This window comes from Mesoplodon mirus, assembly GCF_964341445.2.
Source record: "Mesoplodon mirus genome assembly, chromosome: 2".
NCBI classification, from domain to species: Eukaryota; Metazoa; Chordata; class Mammalia; order Artiodactyla; family Ziphiidae; genus Mesoplodon; species Mesoplodon mirus.
In genome coordinates, this window is record NC_138977.1 from 8,828,933 (window position 1) to 8,855,514 (window position 26,582).

The following is a 26,582-nucleotide window of genomic DNA, read 5'->3' on the forward strand; positions in this document are numbered from 1 at the left end:
CTGAAACTAGAAAGATAACCAAATATTTAAGCTGTAGTGGATGTCACACATTCATTGTGTGTGTGTATAAGTGTATGTAACTATTACCAGTTTTCACATAGCTCATTCTATCTTGATATTTCATTGCTGAAATAAATATGAAATTGTAGGACACTGGCTTATGTAAAGAGATTTATCTATTTTTTTTTCAGTACAGAATCTTTTTCCTTTTTTGATTGAGAAGTTCCAGTAGAAGAGTTATACTCTTTCTCAGGCATTTGTACATGTCCACACATTTCCACATATTTTCAGAAATCTCAAGGTGTTCTGATTACATGATGTTGCAGACAATGCCAATGCTCTATTGTTAACACTTTGAACACTTGTGCATTATATACATCTGCACTGCCTGAAGAGCTCACTGTGCTTTACAGCTCTACCTCTTAAACTCTGGTCCCTAGAGCCTCTGCCCAAAATGAACAACTTCTTTTGTTACTGCTTTATCCAGCTTTTTTCTTTCAGCTTTAGTTTCTACTCTGGTTTGTATTGTTAAATCATACCCCAGAGAATTCTTAAAGGTGTTTCTTCTGCTGTCCTATCTTGATGCTACCCCAGACCTACTCACTGTACAGTGATTACATCCTTGGGTATCCTGCTGCAATCTTTTATTTGTTCTTGAACAACCCAGAGTTACATCTCAACACCACGTCAGCATAAGAGGATGGGCCAAACTGAAGGACTTCTGTTTTACAGTCTCACTTTGAGACTTGATGTTCAGGAGTGATATTAGCGAAAAGCCCCATTAAGCAGGGTGTGAAGGAAAGCTCAAGCTGTCCAACTGCTAAAAATCCCAGGCTGCTGTGCAAATTCTTCCTGATGTAGACTAAAACATAGTCATGGGTTGGTTTTTTTTTTTTTTTTTTCTTCAAGCTAAGGTCCCACAGCAAAAGCAGAAAAGTTACCTGTGATCAATTGTGTATATTTGGGGGGTTGTGTTTTGAAAGCAGCTCTATCTTATCCTGAAATTCCTGGATGACTTTGTTGTTGCTGGAACTTAGTTGTTAAGTTGGAAGAAATTCCCAGATGTCTGAAAACTTTTCTGACATTATCTTAGTTGACAAATAGTGTACAGGTGGCCTGCTTTTTAAATGAGTATTATTTAATCCACATTAAACCATCTTTTAGTTCTTACAACTGTCTTAACTTTATTAAAGTCAAAAATAATGTTTAGAGAGGGTAAAATCATAAATATGATTCATAAATACTTAAAAAAAAACAAATAGTGCTCCTAGTTGAACAGAAATCTCACTTAGAACTGTAGTTTATCTTTGAAAGAAAAACTTCTGGGACTGAGGGTAAAGCAGTTTTAGAAAAGAAATCAAATATTATGGAATTTGAAAATCTAATTTGGCATATATTAGATTAATGCCCTGTAAAACCCTAAAGTCTGAATTGAGTTTACAGAGTGTTTGACTTAATTCTGTTATTTCTTTTTCTCTTTTTTCCTTTGTTATGTATGTATAAATCTTGGTGACTTTTCCTTTTATGGGTTTAAACATTTAGTACTGAATTCTAAAGGGGCAGGTCCCTCCCTGCTTTTTATTCTCAGTGAACTTTTGAGGAGGTAGTGGACAGGAATTTATGTGTGTGTGTGAAGTTACTTTTTCTATGAATATATGCATAATCCCCACAATTTCACCAATGTACACATTTTTTGCTTGCAAATAAGAAGGGATTAAAAAATTTGGTATGTAAAAAGCAAGGTTGATAAAAACCTTTTCATATATTTGTGTCCTAATATGTTTTTATTTTTTAAAAATAAGCTGCAGCTGATTGAACTAAATTTGATTTTGACTTGTGCCACACAACTATAATTCCTTCAAAAGCATGTCAATATGCAATATATTTAAGGTACTGTCAGCAACAATTCCTTCTTTATTTAGAGTAATGTAATCTGAAACTATCAACCTTTTCTACTTTCATGAGCTTTTGACTTTCACACCACAATGCATAAAATAATGCATTTTATTTAAAGCTTTCACTAAAATGTCCATCACTGGAGGGAAAATTTTTATTTAAATATGCCCCCTCCATTGAAATAGGCTTTTCTACCGTTGTCTGGGTATCTTACAATATTCTAAGCCCTTTGGATTACTTTGGATTAATTAGTTATCTCTTTATTTATAATAAAACAACATAATAATCCCTTATCGTGGCCAAAGAATTGGACTAAGCAGGGTGATTAAACTGGAGAATAGAATATCAAATAATACCAGAGTCTATTTACCTTATCCATTTTCTTCAGATAGAAATGATTAAGCAACCTGTTGGATAGTAGATCCAGACTAGAGAGAAGAAAGTATAATTAATATTGGAAGGATGTAAAGGGGAGAAAAAAACCCTGTAAATTGACCTATAATGAGAATAATCCATGATGCATAGCGAAGAGAATGATCAGTGTCTGGAATTCAGTGCCAGCTTGGCTTACATTTATGAGGATATCTTATTCATTTTTATGAATATGAAGTTCTATAAAGTCCAAATTGAGCAAAGGAAAATAAATGACATATATGGTTATCTACAGGAACAGGGTGGGGGAAGCCCAGGGGATAGAAAATACATTGAAATATTGAATAATCAAAGTAGAAACACTAGTCTAGCAAGATAGTCGTGCCATCCATACACACATTGTTTTGATTTTTTACTTATGTTATAACATTTTATCAAGTTATAACCTCATCTCTGAGGTTATTATATGTTGGGGCAAATATATATTAGCACCTGTCTCTACTGCACATACAGACAGCCATGTTCATTTACTTGTGAAGTGAATTGTTCTACCGATTATGTGCATCCATTATGACAAGTGCTTAGGGGAAGCAGGGCAGATTTTATTCAGGTGAAAAACCTATCCCGAAAGAGCTTCTACTTTAAAAGGGGAGATATGTACACATAAGTATATGAAAAGCAAGATAGTAGAAACTGTGTGCTTTAACAGGGAAGCATATAACTGATGGACAGGTACCATGGTAACAAGGAGTAAGAGCTCAGGGATTTAGGAGGGAAGATAGAAATATTCAGGGAAGGCTCCATGGAAGAAGTAGAGCTGTTGATCAGAGAACAGTACTAAACAATTCTGATAGCTGAAAAAAGTTCATGTATGTCTACTAAGGCATGTGTTTTGAAAAATACAGATAATTCATTTTATACTCATAAGAATGAGAATATGAAGGAATGTGATCCCACAGATACATGAATGGAAAAAGGATTTAGAAGGGAGATGTCTTTGCATCTCACCCATGTCCTCCATATTTTCATTTGCTCATGTGGTTCATATTTAATGTATGTGTACATGATGGGCTCTGCAGGCTGTCTAAGTAGGTACATTGCTAAAGATATAGTGAAAGACTTTTGTCTTAGTGTCCTCATATAAGTGCTGATCTAGTATAATTAGCCTTTATAATATGTGATTTAAGGTATAATATTTGCACTCCTTGCAAATTTTTTCATGGCAAGCTGCCATGGCCTTTGGCCATGTCAGTAAGCATTAACCACTTTCTTACAGAAAGGTAGAAAGGAAAATTATGAAGCAAGACCTATTTATTTATTTATTTATTTATTTATTTTTTTTTCGGTACACGGGCCTCTCACTGTTGTGGCCTCTCCCGTTGTGGAGCACAGGCTCCGGACGCACAGGCTCAGCGGCCATGGCTCACGGGCCCAGCCGCTCCGCGGCATGTGGGATCCTCCCAGACCGGGGCACGAACCCGTGTCCCCTGCATCGGCAGGCGGACTCTCAACCACTGCGCCACCAGGGAGGCCCAAGACCTATCTATTTTGCTTTTCAGTTGCACCACTGGTAGATAAAAGATTTAATGAGGAGGGCGGAGTCAAGATGACAGACTAGGAGGACGAGGAATTTGCATCTCCGTACAACTAGTTCACCTACCAGGCACCGGTGGGGGACCACAGACACCTAAGGGATGGGAGGAGCCCCCAGTGACCAGTTGTTTCAATTATATTTTTACCTATCCTAATATATTCTTTATCTTTCTAATTTTATTTTCTTTTTTATTCTTTGATATTGTACTGCTCCCTTTTTTCTTTCTTTTTTTTTGCCACGCCATACAGCTTGCAGATCTTGGTTCCCAGGTTAGAGGTCAGGCCTGAGCTCCTGTGGTGGGAGCAACGAGTCCAAACTACTGGACTAACAGAGAACCTCAGACCTCAGGGAATATTAATCAGAGCGGGGCCTCATGGAGGTCCTCATCTCAGCACCCAGACCTGGCTCTATCCAACTGCCTGCAAACTCCAGTGCTGGACGCCTCAGGCCAAACAACCAATAAGACAGGAATACAGCCCCACCCATCAAAAAGAAAAAATGAAATGACAAAAAAATATGTTACAGATGAAGGAGCACCTACAAGACCAAATAAATGAAGATGAAATAGGCAACCTACCTGAAAAAGAATTCAGAGTAATGATAGTAAAGATGATCCAAAATCTTGGAAACAGAATGGGGAAAATACAAGAAACATTTAACAAGGATCTAGAAGAACTAAAGAGTAACCAGACAGTGATGAACAACACAGTAACTGAAATTTAAAATACTGTAGAAAGAATCAGTAGCAGAATAACTGAGGCAGAAGAACGGATGAGTGCGCTGGAAGATAAAATGGTGGAAATAACTGCCAGGGAGCAGAATAAAGAAAAAAGAATGAAAAGAATTGAGGACAGTCTCAGAGACTTCTGGGACGACATTAAACACACCAGCATTCGAATTATAGGGGTCCCAGAAGAAGAAGAGAAAAAGAAAGAGTATGAGAAAATATTTGAAGAGATTATAGATGAAAACTTCCCTAACATGGGAAAGGAAATAGGCAATCAAGTCCAGGAAGTGCAAGTGCAGAGAGTCTCATACAGGATTAACCCAAGGAGAAACATCCAAGACACATATTAATCAAACTATCAAAAATTAAATACAAAAAAAAAATTACTGAAAGCAGCAAGGGAAAAACAACAAATAACATACAATGGAATTGCAGTAAGGTTAACAGCTGATCTTTCAGGAGAAACTCTGCAAGCCAGAAGGGAGTAGCAGGACATATTTAAAGTGATGAAAGGGAAAAACCTACAACCAAGATTACCCAGCAAGGATCTCATTCAGATTCGATGGAGAAATTAAAACCTTTACAGGCAAGCAAAAGTTAAGAGAATTCAGCACCACCAAACCAGCTTTACAACAAATGCTAAAGGAACTTCTCTAGGCAGGAAACATAAGAGAAGGAAAAGACCTACAATAACAAACCCAAAACAATTCAGAAAATGGTAATAGGAACATACATATTGATAATTACCTTAAATGTAAATGGATTAAATACTCCCACCAAAAGACATAGACTGACTGAATGGATACAAAAACAAGACCCATATATATGCTGTCTACAAGAGACCCACTTCAGACCTAGTGACACATACAGATTGAAAGTGAGGGGATGGAAAAAGATATTCCATGAAAATGTAAATCAAAAGAAAGCTCAAGTAACATTTATCATATCAGACAAAATAGACTTCAAAATAAAGACAAGAGATAAAGAAGGATACTACATAATGATCAAGGGATCAATCCAAGAAGAAGATATAACAATTGTAAATATTTATGCACCCAACACAGTAGCACCGCAATACATAAGGCAAATGCTAACATCCATAAAAGGGGAAATCAACAGTAACACAGTCATAGTAGGGGACTTTAACCCCCCACTTTCACCAATGGACAGATGATCCAAAATGAAAATAAATAAGGAAACACAAGCTTTAAAAGACACATTAAACAAGATGGAATTAATTGATATTTATAGTACATCCCATCCAAAGACAACAGAATACACTTTCTTCTCAAGCGCTCATGGAACATTCTCCAGGACAGATCATATCTTGGATCACAAAACAAGCCTTGGTAAATTTAAGAAAATTGAAATCATATCGTTTCTTTTCTGACCACAACACTATGAGACTAGATATCAATTACAGGAAAAAACAACTGTAAAAAATACAAACACATGCAGGCTAAACAGTATGCTACTACATAACCAAGAGATCACTGAAGAAATCGAAGAGGAAACCAAAAAATACCTAGAAACAAATGACAATGAAAACATGATGACCCAAAACCTATAGGATGCAGCAAAAGCAGTTTTAAGAGGGAAGTTATAGCTATGCAATCCTACCTCAAGAAACAAGAAAAATCTCAAACAACCTAACCTTACACCTAAAGCAATTAGAAAAAGAAGAAGAAAAAAATCCCAAAGTTAGCAGAAGGAAAGAAATCATAAAGATCAGATCAGAAATAAATGAAAAAGAAATGAAAGAAACAGTAGCAAAGATCAATAAAACTAAAAGCTGGTTCTTTGAGAAGATAAACAAAATTGATAAACCATTAGCCGGACTCATCAAGAAAAAAAGGGAGAAGACTCAAATCAATAGAATTAGAAATGAAGAAGGAGAATTAACAACTGATACCCCAGAAATACAAAGGATCATGAGAGATCACTACAAGCAAATATATGCCAATATAATGGACAACCTGGAAGAAATGCACAAATTCTTAGAAAAGCACAACCTTCCAAGACTGAACCAGGAAGAAATAGAAAATATGAACAGACCAATCACAAGCACTGAAATTGAAACTGTGATTTAAAATCTTCCAACAAACAAAAGCCCAGGACCAGATGGCTTTATAGGCAAATTCTATCAGTCATTTAGAGAGGAGCTAACACCTATCCTTCTCAAACTCTTCCAAAACATAGCAGAGGGAGGAACACTCCCAAACTCATTCTAAGAGGCCACCATCACCCTAATAAACAAAACCAGGAAAAGAGGTCACAGAAAAAGAAAACTATAGGCCAATCTCACTGATGAACATAGATGCAAAAATCCTCAAAAAATGTGAGCAAACAGAATCCAACAGCACATTAAAAGGATCATACACCATGATCAAGTAGGGTGTATCCCAGGAATGCAAGGATTCTTCAATACACACAAATCAATCAATGTGATACACCATATTAATAAACTGAAGGATAATAACCATATGATCATTTCAATAGATGCAGAAAAAGTTTTTGACAAAATTCAACACCATTTATGATAAAAACTCTCCAGAAAGTAGGCATAGAGGGAACCTACCTCAACATAATAAAGTCCATATATGACAAACCCACAGCTAACACCATTCTCAATAGTGAAAAATTAAAACCATTTCCTCTAAGATCAGAAACAAGAAAAGGTTGCCAACTCTCACCACTGTTATTCAACATAGTTTTGGAAGTTTTAGCCACAGCAATCAGAGAAGAAAAAGAAATAAAAGGAATCCAAATTGGAAAAAAAGTAAAACTGTCACTGTTTGCAGATGACATGATACTATACATGGAGAATCCTAAAGATGCTACCAGAAAACTCCTAGAGCTAATCAATGAATTTGGTAAAGTAGCAGGATACAAAATTAATGCACAGAAATCTCTTGCATTCCTATACATTAATGATGAAAAATCTGCAAGAGAAATTAGGGAAACACTCCCATTTACCATTGCAAGAAAAAGAATAAAATACCTAGGAATAAACCTACCTAAGGAGACAAAAGACCTGTATGCAGAAAATTATGACACTGATGAAAGAAATTAAAGATGATACAAACAGATGGAGAGATATACCATGTTCTTGGATTGGAAGAATCAACATTGTTAAAATGACTATACTACCCAAAGGAATCTGCAGTTTCAGTGCAATCCCTCTCAAACTACCAATGGCATTTTTCACAGAACTGGAACAAAAAATTTCACAATTTGTATGCAAACACAAAAGACCCCAAATATCCAAAGCAATCTTAAGAAAGAAAAACAGAGCTGTAGGAATCAGGCTCCCTGACTTCAGACTATACTACAAAGCTACAGTAATCAATACAGTATGGTACCGGCATAAAAATAGAAATAGAGATCAATGGAACAGGATAGAAAGCCCAGAGATAAGCCCACACACATGTGGTTACCTTATCTTTGATAAAGGAGGCAAGAGTATACAATAGAGAAAAGACATCCTCTTCAATAAGTGGTGCTGAGAAAACCGGACAACTACATGTAAAAGGATGAAATTAGAACAGTTCCTAACACTATACACAAAAATAAACTGAAAATGCATTAAAGACCTAAATGTAAGGCCAGACACTATAAAACTTTTAGAGGAAAACATAGGCAGAACACTCTACGACATAAATCACAGCAAGAACTTTTTTGACCCACCTCCTAGAGAAATGGAAATAAAAACAAGGATAAACAAATTGGACCTAATGAAACTTAAAAGGTTTTGCACAGCAAAGGAAAACATAAGCAAGAGGAAAAGACAACCCTCAGAATGGGAGAAAATATTTGCAAACGAAGCAACTGACAAAGGATTAATCTCCAAAATATACAAGCAGCTCATGCAGCTCAATATGTAAAAAACAAACAACCCAGTCCAAAACTGGGCAGAAGACCTAAATAGACATTTCTCCAAAGAAGATATACAGATTGCCAACAAACACATGAAAGGATGCTCAGCACCAGTAATCATTGGAGAAATGCAAATCAAAACTACAATGAGGTATCACCTCACACCGGTCAGAATGGCCATCATCAAGAAATCTATAAACAATAAATGCTGGAGAGGGTGTGGAGAAAAGGGAACCCTCTTGCACTGTTGGTGGGAGTGTATATTGATACAGCCACTATGGAGAACAGTATGGAACATCCTTAAAAATCTAAAAATAGAACTACCATATGACCCAGCAATCCCACTACTAGGCAGATACTCTGAGAAAACCATAATTCAAAAAGTCATGTACCACAGTGTCCATTGCAACACTATTTACAGTAGCCAGGACATGGAAGCAACCTAAGTGTCCATCGACAGATGAATGGATAAAGAAGATGTGGCACATGTATATAATGGAATATTACTCAGCCATAAAAAGAAATGAAATTGAGTTATTTGTAGTGAGGTGGATGGACCTAGAGTCTGACATAGAGAGTGAAGTAGGTCAGAAGGAGAAAAACAAATACCGTATGCTAACACATATATATGGAATCTAAAAAAAAAAAAGTTCTGATTAACCTAGGGGCAGGACAGGAATAAAGACACAGAGGTAGAGAATGGACTTGAGGACACGGGGAAGGGGAAGGGTAAGCTGGGACAAAGTGTAAGAGTAGCATTGACATATACACACTACCAGATGTAAAATAGATAACTAGAGGGAAGCAGCTACATAGCACAGGGAGGTCAGCTCGATGCTTTGTGTCCACCTAGAGGGATGGGATAGGGAGGGGATGTGGGGATATATGTATGCATATAGCTGATTCACGTTGTCATACAGCAGAAACTAACAACATTGTAAAGCAATTATACTCCAATAAAGATGTTAAAAATAAAAAAAGCTTATTGGAAATCCACCCCATCTTTTCTCTTGTGCTAGTAACCCTTCAGAGAATTTGCTTTTGGGTAGTATCTAACCTGCTGCAAACATTCTAGAAACTGAGTGGAAAACGAACCTGAGGGTCATTATTCATTCTTCATAATGTAGAATTTCATTTAATCCCTTTGTTTTCAGTATGGTGTGTCATTGCTCACTCTACATTGTACATGGAATCCCCTGCACTAGAACCTTTCTGGTTCAGTTCCATAGAAAATAAAAATCTTGTTTTCAGTCCCAGGGAGTATATGGGATGGGGAATGGGATCTTGAATTCTAATTGCTTCTTATACAGGCTTTCAACCAATTCTCCTATTCTCCCTCTTCTTATGCTTACTTTCTCAAGTACGGAGGCTTTCCTGGGTTCTGTGGCTCAAATCAGTTAGTTTCCAAATTTCTTCTTCCCGTTTTTTTTTTTTTTTTTTTTGCTGTGCTTATACCAATTTTTATACTTACAGATGTGTTTATGCCAGCATGTATATTTTATATTTTCATTTGTTTTGTTTACTATATATATTTATATTGTTTTTAATATTTTTGTCACTAATTTAATACTGTAAAACTGCTTTGAAGCTATTGATTTGCTTTCATAAATTTGAGATATAGATATAATATATTAATAATAAAGAAAATGGAAATGTAACCAACAAGAACTATAATGTGTAAATTACATAAACTTGAGGTGAAAACCACATCTATTAACTGACTGATCATGTAGTTTAGCTGGAACAAACGTATGCAGTCTTTGATATACATGTGTAACATAAGGGTACGATTCTAAAGAAAAAACTGTCAAGCACTGTATTAGGTGTTTACATTGTCTCACTTACATAATTTTTAATTTAAAATTTATAAAATGTATGTACACACACACAGGAAAAGACTTAATGAGGTGAAATGTAGAAATAAATACTTAAGTCAGGTTTTCATTCATGTTATAACCATGGATTATGAGAATTTGGAATCTAGGGCTGACCTTGACCAATCTCCAGAGTCAGTGGTATTGGCCTTACATATTAAGTTCAAGAAAATTTGCAATTATTCTGAATATATTTCCTGATATATTATGACTAATATTGTTTAGATGCTAGGATTAGCTATATTCATTGAGATAAATCTTCTATGGATCTTTGAGATGATTTTACCATAATTATACACAATATTTCAATGTGATTTTATTTATTTACCTGCTTTTATTGAAGTATAGTTGCTGTACAGTATTATATAAGTTGCAAGGGTACAATATAGTGATTCACAATTTTTAAAGGTTACAATTCATTTATGGTTGTTGTAAAATATTGGCTATATTCCCATTGTTGTACAATATATTCTTGTAGCTTATTTTATACCTAATAGTTTATACCTCTTAATTTCCTACACCTGTATTCCCCACCCCTCCCCTCTCTTCACTGGTAACCACAAGTTTGTTCCCTATGTCTGTGAGTCTGTTTCTTTTTTGTTATATTCACTAATTTGTTGTATTTTTTTAATTCCACATATAAGTGATATCATACAGTATTTGTCTTCCTCCATCTGACTTATTTCACTTAGCATAATGCCCCCCAAGTCCATCCATATTGCTGAAAATGGCAAAATTTTAATTCATTTTTATGGCTGAATATATTTCATTCTGTACAATGGAATATATATATTCAGATGTGGTATATATATATATATTATATATATATATATATATATATATATATATATAATATATATATATATATGCCATATCTTCTTTATCCATTCATCTTTTGATAGACACTTAGGTTGCTTCCATACCTTGGTAATTGTAAATAATGCTGCTATGAACATTAGGGTGCATGTATCTTTTCAAATTAGTGTTTTTGTTTTTTTCAGATATATACCCAGGAGTGGAATTGCTGGGTCATATGGTAGTTCTACTTTTAGCTTTTTGAGAACCCTCTATACTGTTTTCCACAGTGGCCATACCAATTATACTTTGAAGTTGGAATTGGGAGCTATTAAGCTGACTCTGAAAACTACAGAGAACTGAAGCTTCAAAAAGTGCTCCGAGTAGTTGTCTTACTAGTAGGTTTCAGTATGGAGTTAGATGTGTACACTGCCTTGCCTTTTTCTAACACATGCTTCATGCATTTCCTATTCAAATTATATTTACTATGGACTTGATTTGACTTCATACAGTACTTAATAATAAGTTATGCCTATTTCAGCATTCCACATTCAGTGCTAGAATTGCATAGGTAGCAACTTATCATGAGCATTTTTAGTTAGCCTTTCTTTTCTTTGTGTTCAGAATGACTTGATATGTCATGCGTTCATTCATGCAACAAGAAACATTTGTTTACCTCTGTGTTCATTCCCAGTACCGGCACAGTATCTTAGTACAAGGTAGAGCCCGTTCTGCCTTTACTGGCTTTATGAAGGTTACATTCTAGTGTGGAAAGCAAACATTAAGCAACTGATTATGTGCTAAGTATTAACCGAAGTGTATAGGGTGTGAAGAGAGACTACACCAAGGGGACGACATCAGTGAGTTCCTCTTCCACCACTTACAAGCTGTATGCTCTTGCCTATTAATCTTTCTGGGACTCATTTTCTCATCTGTAAATGGAGATAATAATAATGCTAACTTCACAGGGTTGTTGTGAATATTTGGGCATGATGCCTAACACATAGGAACATTTAGTGATTATTACCTATTTGTTTTTGAGGGGGAGAGGGAGGGTCAGGGAAGGCTTCTGTGAGCAATTGACTTTTAAACTGAGATCTGAACAATAGTAGGGATTTGCTAAGTGGAGAACATTTTATAAGAAAGAACACCATGTTCAAAGGCCCCGAGACAGGGCACATGATGTGTCCAAAGAAGTAAAAGAAAGCCACTGTGCCTAGAGCTCAGAAAATGAAGAATGGCTTAAAATGAGGCTGAGGTAGGCTGGGGTGACTAGATCACACAGGGTCTTGTGGGCCTTGTTAAGGAGGATTTAGACCTTTATTCTAAGGACAATAAGAATTGCCACAGGGGAATGGCATGATTAGATTTGAGTTTTAGAAAGATTATTCTGGCTTAAGTATCGACAATGGTTTGAAATTTTTCATCACGGATTGAAGGTCTGGCTCATCTGTAAAGGGACCTTTTGGGGGAAATATTGGATTTTTTGCTAGTGTCACCTTCTTGGGTGTTGGTCCCTGGGATACCAGTCAGTGATAAAATTGGCATTGCCAATTTCTAGGTTTTCAGTAAATCTGCAGTTCAGAATTATATGAGCGTGTGTATGTATGAGTATATGCATATATGTGCAAATATATATAAACACATTATGTGTGTACATACATACACATATATACATATAAATATACATGCATGTATGTTTGTGTACACACACACACTCTCACACACACACACATTCTATCTCCCAAGAGACAGACCAGTATGTTTTTCTCTCCTATCTTCTACCTCTGACCATTCAATTTCGATGTTTTTTGAGTTATGGCATGTATGTTTAAGAGATGAGGAAGAGAAAATACATTCACCAATCCCTTTAATCTATAAGCTATAATGACATATCATGATTACTCTTCATAAGAGATTGGGAATGTATTGTGTTGTGCATAACGACTTTATAATATAGATTCCAAGTTTTCAGGAATTGCAGAGATATAGGAGAATGCTGTGTTCTCCACGTCGTGATGAATGCAGCAGTTGTGCACATATACAGGGCTCGATCATACTGAGCATCCCCTGAGCTCCGTTTGCAGACAAGTCATATCTCCACCATGACAAAATTCCCACAAGATTTTGAATAATTAATTTCTTGGAATTTGCGGGATTCAGCAGATATGTTCAGCGTTATTGATGGCAGCAAACTTTATCTCTTTTATTTCTGAGACACATAATGAAATAGGGAGTCCCTCGAATAACCACAGTTAGCGTTGAGGCTAATTTTGTAAGGGCCAGTGGGCTTTTGCCTTAATGTGTATAAATACGATTTTTCCCCCTCACAGCAGAATGCATGGTAGATAGAGGCAGAGTGAATTGGCACTAATTTGTGAACGCTTCCAGCCTTCTCCGTGCAGTACGCCCTGTGAGGGCAACATGCTCTAATTACACTTACTTCACATAATGAGAGCTTTTAATGACAATTACTGATTAGAGTTAGGGATGTTTGGAGACCTTAAGAGCAGATGTATTAACTTTCAGAATGAAAGACTTCATCTGTCTTTTGTGTAGCTCAGCCCCACCACTGACCAGTTAGTTACTCAGTGAAATCCAGCTCCACGGCCCCAAAGATGTGAGTGGGCTCTGATCTGAGGGGCTGAAGCACACTTTATTTCTCAACTCAAATTAGGTCAAAGAGTTCAAGAATTCTCTTTGCTTTTAGCAGTGTTTTTACTTTGCGCTTTTTCTCCTTGTTGATGGTCACCGTGGCTGTTTTCCTTTTTGGTAACAAGAATAACCCATAGTCCAGACTGCTCTTTTTAGAGACATTGATTTGCACAGTCACAAATGGATACCTGACATTGTTTTCCTCTTTACACGTTTGTGGTGTCCAATTTTGGGGGGCCAGTATTTAAAAGCTCTGGCATCCTTTATATTAATGTGGATATGAGAATTACAAGAAAGATAAAAATTCTAGATCGTTACTAATTGTTGTACTAAGTGCATGAGTTTATATGGTCTACATATCCTATTTTGAGCAAAGCAGAACTTTTCTTTACAAGTCAAGATGACATGTATACGTCGTCTTTTATAAACAATTAGAAATTTCAATTACGTATCACATCGACATTTTACTAGTAGGATGATATTGCCCTTTCTAGCTTCAGTATCTATCTCTCTTCTTCATGAAAATAGATCAAGCTTTGTTTGTCTGTTTCCTTTTCCCTTTCCAGTCGCTCTGAGCATCAGTTCCTCCTAACGCCTTCTTGCTTTAAATTCTCTGTCTATACCACCATTTCCACTATTTCCTTTTTTTGCATTTTGAATTTTGTGTCTTTATGTCTGCTAAATCTGAAGTTAGAATTAAAAGCCAAAAAGTATTTGCAATGCAGGCATGTTTAAACTCAGAAAATTTAAATAACTTACAAGTAATATAACTGGTAAAGTTGGAAGGGAAAATGGCTCATGTTTTCTTGGCCCTTCCTACTCAGAACCTTCCCAGTTCTAGGATTCTGAGTTAAATGACTATCTTTTACATATTCCATATCCTTACCCTACAACTCCCCAAAGCTAGCATAATTTAAGCCCTTAATAAGTACTAGCTTTAGCAATATTATCAGTAATTGAAACCATAAAACATTCCAATTGCCTTTTGTTCATTTTAATACAGTTTCTTATGAACTGGTATGTTTGTAACCCAAAATCCCATTTTTCAGTCGTGTATTCATTTGTTCATTCACTGGACACACACATTTATTATTGGCTCAGGGTGAGGTATAAAATATGTCATCCTTCAAATAGCAGAATCTAGGATGTCTACAACAAATTTTACTAAAAGACTAAAACTCGAACACATACACTTTAGTAATGCATATGCTATTACACTTTTCATTGTCCTAATCCCTAAAAAAATATGTTTTGAGTCCCCATTGTTTGCATTCAACCAACATTTATCGAGCATTTATTAAGCTAGGTAACTGCTATGTGCTCTCACACCCACAATCAGAAATCCTATCAGGTGCCCCAGGGAGGAGTGGACCCCTGAATTTTTTGCTGAGGACACTGAGGGTTATAGAGGCTAGATAAGTGATGTGCCCAGCGTCTCAGAGCCAGAAGACCATCTCACCAGGCTTCCCAATTCCAAATCTGGAGTTTATATCTATACAACAGCCATTCACTTCCCCCTTCCCTGCCCCCTGCTACTATTTTTGAAGCTGATCCCCTGACCTTGGCCATAAAGGCTGGACAAGGAGGCTGAAGTTCTCTCTGGAGGTGTTGGTCTGCTACTTGTCTTGGCTACTTACTGCTCTTAAAAGAGTTACTATAGCTTATTAAGCATATATATTCAAAACTAAAACATAGCCATAGTTTGGGAGAATGTCTGTATAATTCAGGGAAACAAAATTTGGTACAAGTGGTTCTATGCACATAACTTTTTTTCTTTTTTCATTTAAAGAGCAAAACCTATCAGTTAATTTGGCATCAGAATTTAAGAGAACTCAAACTGTAGCCCAGTTATTTGAGGTTCCGCAGCCCTGGTCAGCCAGAAAGGTTGTACCTGGCCCACTGATTCTCAGACCTGTGAGAAATAGGCACCAGATCCCCAGTTTGGTAACAAAGGGCCCTGACACTGGGCTCTTGGCCTGAGCATTGTCCAAGGTAATATAAAATGTTTAATAGAGAAATCACAGATGCCCATCTGAGGGATTTTGGTGGAATTGCCAATTATAAAAGCAGAGCTAAAATTACCTAGCTCATCACCAGAACCCCCCAAAGAAAAAGCCCCTTAATTTTGCATATGTTTCAAGCAGTGCCTCTCTAAGTATTGCTGCTGTTCATGATAAATCAAAAAGTTAAAAGCCGGGCTTCCCTCGTGGTGCAGTGGTTGACAGTCTGCCTGCCGATGCAGGGGACACGGGTTCGTGCCCTGGTCCGGGAAGATCCCACATGCCGCGGAGCGGCTGGGCCCGTGAGCCGTGGCCGCTGAGCCTGCGCGTCCGGAGCCTGTGCTCCGCGGCGGGAGAGGCCACAACAGTGAGAGGCCCGTGTACTGCAAAACAACAAAACAAAAAACAAAACAAAACAAAAAAAAGTTAAAAGCCAAACCAACCTATCATAGAGTCCCAAAGATCAATATGTCGCTTTCTGTGTATAACAGTATCAGTTTTTCTTTAATTATCTGTTTGAGGTTTTTTGGCTCAATAGCATGAGTCATTGAATTCATAAAAGCCCAAGCAGGCACAAAGAAACACCCAATTTTATCTACCTGTCTTTCTATCTATCTATCTATCTATTTAGTTTTAGTTTTTTCCCTAGTTTCACTGAGCAATAATTGACATACATCACTGTATACATTTAAGGCATGCAGCATGATGGTTTGATTTACATATATTATGAAATAATTACCACAGTAGATCTAGCTAACCTCCATCCTCTCATATAGATACAATAAAAAGAAATGGAAAAAAGAAAAAAGTTTTCTCCTTGAAGAAATACCCACTTTTAAACAAGTCATTTTACAAACATTTATTGAACACATACGAAATGTCAGGTGAGCAATAAAAACAATACAAAGATGAACAAGACAGAAATCATAAGCCAACACCTCACCTGTGTGACCTTGGACATGTTACTCAATCTCTCTACACTTGTTTCCTCTTGTAATATGGTAATACTGTCTACCTCATAAGGCTGTTGAAAGGACTGAATGACACAGTATATGTAAAGTGCCTAGTCTTGAAAAAGAAAGAGCTATTATTTTATCATCAGTATTATCACTACTAAAGTTAAGTGACTTGTAGAAAATCAGAAAGAGTTGCTGACAGAGTCAGAATCTCCTTCTGCTTCTCTCATAAACAGATTTATTCAGTGATCCTGCTGGTTGATTTTGCAGATGTTTGTTGAGTGTCTCCTATCTGCAAGGAGCTATGCTAAGCCCTGTGAAAATACAAGTTGCTATTGGACACACTTCTTGTCCTCAGGTGTTCGTGGACTATTTGGGGATGTGAGACATATACATAATTAATCGTGGTGCCAAGCAAAAAGCAAAAAGTGGTATAATAGAGGCACAGACATCAGAAGGAAAAGTGAGAAGGGAAGCCTTCATGGACTACAGGACTTTGAAGGATGGATAGATTTGGACATTCCAAGGAAAGGAAACAGTAAATGCATTATACCAGAAGTGGTGAGCATTCATCATGCTTGAGAAAGGATCTCTGAAGGGCTAGGATATCAGAAGGTATTAATAGGCATAGAATACATGCTGTAGTATTTCCATGAGAAGTGTCACAGTGTCTCAAAGTCCCCAAGTAACAGAGAGAGAATTTGTGGGGCGGAGGTTTGAGAGAGAGAGGTGGCTAAGTGTTAATAATTGGTAGTTGGTGAATAGAAGTGAAGGGTCTATGGGTGTTCATTATACTATCCTCGGAAGCTTTCTTGAGGTTTGAATTTTTTTTTTTTTAAGTTGAGGGAAAAAATAAAAACACATAAGAAACTCCTGTAATCAGTAAACAAAGAACAAATTACCTAGCTTAAAAAATGAGCAAAACATGACAGGAAATGCCACAGGAGATTATAGGAATGACCAATAAATAAATGAAAATATGTTTAATCTCTGAGGAGTTAGAGAAATTTAATTCAAAGCAATGAGATATTACTTTTCACCCACCAGCTCACCGCATTTTTAAAGTGTAGTCATATTGTGTGTATCTGAAAAAAAAGAGATGTTAATACCAACCTTCTGTGATTGCTGTAGGGATTCAGGAGAAGAGCATGTGAGGTACCTGGGACGCAAAAGAACTCAGTAACATCTCCTTCTACTACTACCATTATCTAGTTGAAGATACCGAGCACCTGAATGAGGGGAGAAGCAGGGGAATGGGAGAAAATCCATAGGATTTGGCAACTGATTGCATTTGAAGGAACAAGGAGGAAGATAGAGAGCTCAGGAAAAACTCCAGATGTTGTTTGTTTGTTTGTAGAAGAGAAATTGCTAAGGAAAGGAGAAGATGCTGGCTTAATTGAGTTGTCTGCCACACTGATTGTTGAACACGCTGAGGAATTCTTTTCAGGAAGGGTGGTTGATCCTTATAAATTATTAAAGATAGACCCATAATTTAGAGACTTCTTATATAAATGCTCTGTTTTTAAGAATATGTTCTTAAATATATATTACAGGTGCACACACAAAATAGAACGATTAATGAAAGTATCCTTCCCCAGCCTCTCCTTATGGATAGCCGTTGTTAAGTTTCTCATGTTGTCTACCAGAAAAATATTTATGACAATACCAGTATCATACCTTTGTGTACACATACATGCCTATGTGCGTACTTTCAAAAATTCACATGAATGGTAATATATTTAGGGGTCTTGCTTTTTTTTTTCTTAACTCAATCCAATCGTCCTTTATTCTGTTAAACATCTGCTTATGAATCCACTGGCAAGGTATATCATAATGGATTTAACTAATTCCCCGTGAATGACCATGTAAGGTTGTTTTCAGTTTTTTACTGTTACGAATAACTGGTCTTGAACATTAGTGTACATTTATCTTGATGTTTCGTTGGTTGGTTTTGGAGCATATTATTAGCAACAATTCCTACAAGTAGAATTGCTGAACCAAAAAGTGTTTATAGTTTTAATTTTGATAATTTCCCTCTTAAAAGGCTCTACCATTTACCCTCCTTTCAACAGTGTGAGAGGGTTTTTGCCACACCCTCACCAATAGTGGGTATTACTGACTTGTAAATTCATTAAGAGAAAATATTATCTTGTTTAGATGTGTATTTATCAATTCTTTATTATGGCATTACTTATATTATTTATTGTTAATTATAAGTGAGGTTGAACAGTTTTTAAAATCTTCATTAACTTTTTCCTACCTTTTTCTTTTTTAATACAATATTGTGATTTTATATTCCTATAAAATTCTATGTGTAAAATTAACCCTATTATCTAAATCACTATATATATACCCATATATGTATATCTATATATATTATGTGCTTCAAGAAACCTAACAAAGAGGGATAATAAAATTACATAGTTTATGTATTTAGTTCAATTAATCATTAGCTTCTTTACCATTGGATTCTCTCAAGGAACAGTGCTAGGCACCAAAGATAAAAAAATGTTCGTATCTTTTTACCAATTTTATCATTAGTCATTTATATTGATTTCATAAGCTATTCATGTAATAATTAGCCTGTTACATGTGTGGCAAATATTTTTTTATTCATTTATCTTTTGACTGTATTTTTTTCATATAAAGTTGTTTAATATGCAATTAAATTTAGCAGTCTCTTCCTTTATAGCTTGTAGGAATTTTTTTTTTAATTACTTAGTGTGCTCAGGCTGCCATTAACAAAATACTATAGACTGGGTAGGTTAAAAAACATCAGTTTATTCCTCACAGTGGCTAAGAAGTTCAGGATCAAGGTGCCAGCTGATTCAGTTCCTGGTGAAGGATCTGTTTCTTGCCTGTGTATGGCCACCTTCTCACTGTGTCCTCACCCGGTGGAGAGAGAGAGACTGAGATCTCTGGTGTCTCTTCCTCTTGTTATAAGGCACCAGCACTATTGATTAAGACCTTACTCTTATGACCTCATTTAACCTTAATTACATCCTAAAGGCCCTATCACCAAATAGCGACACAGTGGGAATTAGGGACTCAACATGTGAATTTGGGGTCGGGGGAACACAATTCAGCCATAACAATTACCAAGTGTAATATGGCATTCTGTGTTAATCCACCAAATAGCAGTTTTGAGCACTGTGTGAGACCTTTGTTAGTGTTCAATCATCGATATTGTTTGCATTTAGTTTTATACTTAGTATAAAACTTTTTTGAGAACAAGAATATAATTTCATTAGAGTACCCACACTCATCTCAAGGGCCTCTTCTGTCCTATTCTGAGTGGGCCAACTATAAGTATGATGTTAGACCTCAGAGATCATCTGGTACAATACCTTCAATGCATATCTGTGGAAAATGAGACCCAGACTGGTCGAAGAGACTTCCTCCAAATTTTGGAGTTAATCACACCAGAAGTTGGACTGGAATTCTGGTCTTTTTTTGACTTTCAGTCTAGTGTTGATTCTTCCGTAAGTGAATAAATACATATAAGTACTTAGAACATGGTTGGTACCTAATAAGTGCTGCCTAAGTATTAGCTATTATTGTTACTTCACTGTTGTCATCAGTATGTTCTTCATTATTCAAAGAGAACAGATTCTGGAAGCAGACTGAGATTGAACCTCAGTGACATTAGCAGTCAGTTGTTAGTCTTTCTGAGCCTCAGGTGTCTCAACTATAATAGAGGACAATAGTGGAAGAAGCTATCTCATAAGGGAGTTGAAAGAAACAGTTTTTTGTTTTTTGTTTTTTTTAATATGCAGAACACAGAGCAGCACCTGTATCAAAATAATAATTATGTAAATATTATATGAAATAATATTTTTTTCCATTTTTTTCCAGTTTATTAAAAAGGGTACAAATGAATGATGGATGAAGAGGCACATAGAGTGAGGTCTGGAAGGATCCTGAGTACAGGACCTGTCCCTAGGAGTTAGGCTGTGGCCTCCTCCCCATCGTATTATAGAACCACTTAGTCTCCTAGAATCAGCTTGAGCCAACTAATCTTGTCTAGTTGTTTCCCGCCTCCTTCTGGAGCCGTGATTGTAAGCACAATCTACAATGGTCACTGATACAATAAAAATACTTAAATTGTGTGATGAGAGAGCAGGGCACAAACTAGATAAGGAGACAAATTGAACATTGATTTGTTTTTGAGGCCTGCTTGCAAAAACAAGTTAGAGCCATGCAAAGAGGAGGTGGTACCAAGAAGAGGTTAGAAGATATAAAGGAAAGTGTCATCAATATTGATTAGATTTAATCCTCCTCTTTCCATCCTTTCAATATTGATATAATTCTGTGTGAGATATCCTGGGCTCATAAATGAGAAGAGTTTCATAAGTTGACTGAGTTTTGTATTTTTGTCTTGTGCAGAAATACAAATGTTATGAAAAGGAAAGTCAGGACTTACAGTGTCAATTTTATAAGAAATTTGAAATAAATGATGTAATTTTAAACACATCTGGAATTTTTTAATCTCTAGTTTTTGAAAGGTTGTTCCAGAAAGAGAAGTTACTGTGTATTAAAAATCACTCCATACTTAACACTGCTTGGTTCCATAGAGAACATCTTTTGTGCCAGGTCTTTATAAAGTAGCTTCATTATTTGTTTTTCAAAATACCAAGTTGATTCCTAAAATATTGGGCTCCCTGCCATTCACATTTAATTGAAGAGCACAATTCCAAGTCAATGTTTAAAATATTTAAATCTCGCCATTTACTATTATCCATTCTATGATTCTCCTTCAGTACATTGAGCATCTACTATGTGTCCGCACTCCACTCATCACTAAGGAGACAAAAATGAATACAGCCCCAGTGTTCCCCCTGCACCCTAGCCCCAGAAGTTTATAGTCTATGGGTGTATCAGTCCTGAGAAAAAGGAATTGCAGCATGATACAAGTGCTGTGATAGTGTAAATCCAGTGATAGCATAAAGGAAGAAATGACCAATCAGAAACAGACCACTTTACACAGTCCTTGAGCACATTTAGTCCTTCAACAGGAAAATAAACAATTACCAAAATGTCAACATAACTAGAAATCTTTATCCCTTCCTAGGGTCAGTTTATACTACTGCTGTAGATAATCTCCATATCATGATAGCAGAACCCAAACAACCTAGTTTTTTGTTTGTTTGTTTGTTTTTGTTTGCAAAGAAAGAAAAAGCAACCTTTGTAACAAAGCCTTTTGTTGGATTAGAATTTTTTCTCGCCCCATGAATTTAGAGAGATTGAATGCCTTCTCTAATGATAGGAGGCATTACTCTTTCCGGGTTTAGAAATCATTATTTTCTATGTAGTCTTCTGTAAACTATTGATACCACACATGCTTATTAAAGAGTTATGGAATATCTCCTTTTGCAGATTTTAGACTCGAGGGCTAAACAGTCTCCTTATGACAGGTGGAGAGTAGGCATAGAAAAAGGGATAAATGCTGTCTAGGTGATTGATAATATGGTTGTCTGTCTCAGGGGCTGGCTTCTGGAAAGGGCCGTCCAAGAGCAGTTTTAAGAACAATTGCCTACGGCTGTCTTGGGCTGAATGTGTGGCAGAAAAAGAACTCACTCCTCTGGGGGAAGGGAAAAGAAGGCCCAGTATCCCAGAAGACTTATGGCTTCTATTTGTCTGATGAAAGAGTGGCATTGACAGAATACAGAGTGGATGATAGAAAATCTTGCGTGTCTCTAGTGAAGATTTTTGTTTAGCGGGGTGGAGGGATTCAAATTGTGAAGTCTATTTGGGATGAGTTATCTGCAATCTCTCCCTGTCCCTGGAGAGAAGGAGAATGACTAATTGAAGCATCCCAGAACAGTAATTGAGACAGATTGAAAGGGGAAATGAGTGATTAACCTTGAGCCTTCTCTTGACGCTGTGCATGGTAATGTTAGAGGTTTCTGGGCGGTGCCTTAGGAGCTCATTTTCACAAAAGTCCACATAGCTCCTATAATTAAATTTCAGAGAAATATGTTTCCGCCCCAACTTAAGTTTCAGATACTTGTTGCTCTGTTTTACATCATGTCACTAATAAAAGCTTATTACTAATGGCTGAAAACCAGAGACAGATTTGCTGAGAAGCTAATGAAGCTTAAACTTTAGGACCCCTCACCCTGGAACTAATTTTGCATTCCTTTCTTAAAGAAGAGCCCCAAATTGTATAGGCCTCCAGTCCCACAAAACCTACATCTGTCCCTGCTGATAAAATTCCAATAATAACGAGTGATTGGCATAAATTGAAAAGTTCTCCAAAATGAAGGCCAACATTTCTTCACTCCTTAGGGATTCAGGAACTAAGTTTCATAAATGCTTAGACCTATATCTGTTTACTCTAAATTATCAAGTTTTTGAAATTCTGGGAGTTGAGGTGAACAATATCCTAGCTAATTACATGTTTTTGTGAGTACAGTGATTACTTTATTCCCTAAATAGAGTGTTAGTAATGTTAAAAAAGGAAAAGTAGGAAAAAAAATGATATAATAATATAGAGGTACCATTATTTACATATTTCTGTGTACTGGTACAATAATTATAAATAAGAATCAAATGGGTTATTTTTTAAAAGACTCAGATCTCCTGTATTCTGAATTGTGTTACCATTTATCCTCCTACCTTTTAGCAATATCTAATTTAGTGCCCTGTATACAGAAGGTGGTCAAAAAGCATTTGTTGAATTGAAACTAAGTGTATGTTGTGAATTGGATTGCTTTACTAAAAAGAAGAGCTAGCAGAATCTGGCTGATGTGAAAAAAATAAAACACTTAACCTAAATGTAGCTGTATGCACATTGATGGCAAGTAACTTTTACAAAGCAAAACTCTCTACTTACCAGAAATTTCATAATCATCCTTTGGCAAGTATAATTAACATAAGATCACAAACCCGCTACCACATTTTTATTTGATAAGTGAATCCATGGTTAACTCAGGCATCCTATATGACTCGTCTGAAAATTCATGTATGTCTGAAAGATCTGGGGATATATTTTTCCTTATTTTTTATTATTGTTGTTGATTTTTTTCCTGCTTTTGATAGGGTTGTAAATTGACCTGGAGAAATGATAACTAATGGAGTATACTTGGGTTTAGACAAAATTTTATTTGACTAGTTATATACTTGTATCTGAAACTTATATCCTTGACAGTTTTCTTCCCAGTGGATATCAAAGTTTGCTGCAACAGCTTTCTACAACAGAGGAAGTTAGCTGTCTTTTGCTTACTCACTCATATTCTTATACACACATTCTCTCTCTCTTTCTCTCTTTCTCTCTCTCTCTCTCTCTCTCACACACACACATGCACACAAGCAATTCACACACACAGATAGTTTTTTGACAAGCAGGTATTTGTATAGTTTGAATCACTGAATGAACTCTGAGTTATCAGTACAAAACTTGACAAGAGCTAGGGCCATTCTCCAAGCTCTCAGGAATTTTACCTCTCTCAGCTAGGCGTAATCCTTGACTCAGTGCTCAAATGGTGGGATGGTCTAGAAGTACACAGTGAAAGAGTATAGTCTTTTATGGCCATGTTCTTTGGAATTAAAAATATAGAAAGAATACAGTGATTTTGAGCAAAGTACTTAATTGTTAGTATCAACATAGTATATATAAAATTTTTTCTTCTGCCCGAGAGGTTGTCAAGATTGGGATTTTCATCTCTGAAAATGCTTGTTTCTCAGCCTCCCCATTGGGCTGATCCTCTTAGTTATTCAGGCAATGTCACAAGCAATTAAATGAGGTGAAATATTTGTTTCATTTTAGACCAGGTGTCGTAGTTTTGAATATCATTTATTCTATCAGCAGCAGCAATTACAAAATTAAGGTAACCAGTAACTTTTTTATTGGAGGTCTTGTTCCTCTAAGACCTGTTTGTTCTGATGATCTTTCTAAATCTTCTGATAAATCTGCATCAATAAAAGATGTTGTATTCATCGATCAAGCATAGAGCTGAAGCTGCAAACACACGTATTACACGTGTTAAGGATGGTCACTTTTGATAAGAGTAAAGGATAAGTAATTGTTGAGAACACCAAAGCCCTCTACAACAAAGACTAATATGGACTGTGTTTTGAGCTGGTGGACCAGCATATATCTGAACAAATAGGATCCTAATGGTTTGGTGAACTAGAAGACAGAATGAAAGTAATTTGGGCAGCATTCCTAAGTCTGCAATTTTGTTAGGCCAGTGCAGACCCTCTCCACAGGAAGCAGACATTGAGGTCAGAAGTTGGGTCAAAGCCTTTTAATTGTGAACCTCCATGATGCCTCTGGGCTCAGGTCAATAACCTGAGAGACTCTGTCTGTGAGCCTGGAAAGGGTATATTACGGGGGCTCAGGTGGCCCACTAGACTGTTCTAATACTCAATTGTGAGAAGCAGATTATCTGCTTTGCAGATTATCTGATCTCCTTTCATCAGCCTCCCTACTGGGCTTTCAGTTGCCAAGTATGGGTCTCAAATGTGAAGTGCAAGAAGTTGGGCACAGTGGACTCTGTGTGCAATCCCATTAGTAAACCAAATATAAATCAATCAACAGGCACTGCTTTGTTAAATGGCTTCAGGCTTATTTGCTTTGGCATTTTCTCTGTCTTAATCTGTATTCTCTAGAGTTGCCTGAACCCCATTTATTTTACTCTTATCTCCTAGAAATCTTTAGACTAGAGAACAGATGTATCATGAAATCCATGCAAAATGGAATTACTCCAACACCTTTCCCTCTTTTGTGTTCTCTGTAATGTAGATAGAGCATTATGATGTAATTTAATTTCTTATCTGGAAATTCATAAAGTCGTTCCCGCCTCGGCTGTCCTTGGTGCCCTGGTAATCTTGCTTGTTTGTGCTCTTCAAGGCAGCTGTCATTCAGTCAGAAGAAAGATTGGTTCTCTGTGAGTCACAGTTTTCTGTGGATTAGGAAATCAGGGCTGGATTGTGAATTATGTTTTTGTCAAAGACCAGACTATTATCATCATCCTCTCCTGTTTTCAGAAACAAAGAGAGAAAGGGACATAAGAAAAGAAGGAGGGAGGGATGGAGGGGTGAGAAAGAGAGAGAGCGAGAACACTAATGACATTTTGGCCTGCTATAAGTTATAATCTTCTCTATAGCTAGACAGGTAGTATCCCTGATAAGTTGTTAATAAGAAAGTGTATTTTTATGCCCTTCTTTGGCATATGAAAGCATCCCTGCAAACTTAAAAGCAAAATGGCAAACTCTTAAATCCTAATCTTTGTTTTCATCACTAGATCATGCCTCACTCCCAAAGTACTGCTTCCAGAGGTAGTTTTCCCCCTAAAACACATACTCTTTCCTGTTTTCCACTAGTCCTGGCACAGATGCTCTAAGAACAGAGCACTGATTGGTACTAGTGAACAAAAATTTTTGGTTTCAACAACCCCTTCACCTATCCTTTTCTTTTTTAATCAGTTTTGATGACTTGATATTATATTAGTCGCATGCCTACTTACAATACTAACATATACTTCTATGAATTTTGAATTTTGTTGGCAATTTTTAAATCCTTTATTATTCAGCAGATACTAATTTTATACCTACTTTGTGCCAGGCACTATTCTAGGTCCTTGGCACAATGATAATAAGTTAATAAAGCAATCTTAGATTTCTTCCCTCATGGAGTTTACATCCTGTTGGGAATAGACAGACAATAAAGAATAAACAAATGGGTAAATTATACAGTTTGTTAAAAAGAGATAAGAGCTACAGAAACAAACAAAAAGAAGAAGAGTGAAAGGTTAAAGGAAGCCAGAAGTGCTGAGGCAGAGGTGGGGAGGTTGTGATTTAAGTGGGGTGATCAAGTTGACCTCGTTTAGGGAG

General features: G+C 36.5%; 1 protein-coding gene across 6 annotated transcripts in view; it reads left to right on the forward strand.

Moving 5' to 3' along the window:
- Window positions 1–26,582, forward strand: part of SLC10A7 (solute carrier family 10 member 7) — a 252,926-nt gene that overhangs the window by 112,629 nt on the left and 113,715 nt on the right. The window contains exon 6 of one of the 6 annotated variants that reach the window (XM_082636698.1): window positions 17,877–18,243. The exons of the other annotated variants lie outside the window; for them this stretch is intronic. Within the exon in view, the coding sequence (XP_082492824.1) occupies window positions 17,877–17,957 (81 nt within the window). The 3' untranslated portion in view covers window positions 17,958–18,243. Of the gene's footprint in view, window positions 1–17,876; window positions 18,244–26,582 lie in introns of those variants that run through there. 6 annotated transcript variants of the gene reach the window in all.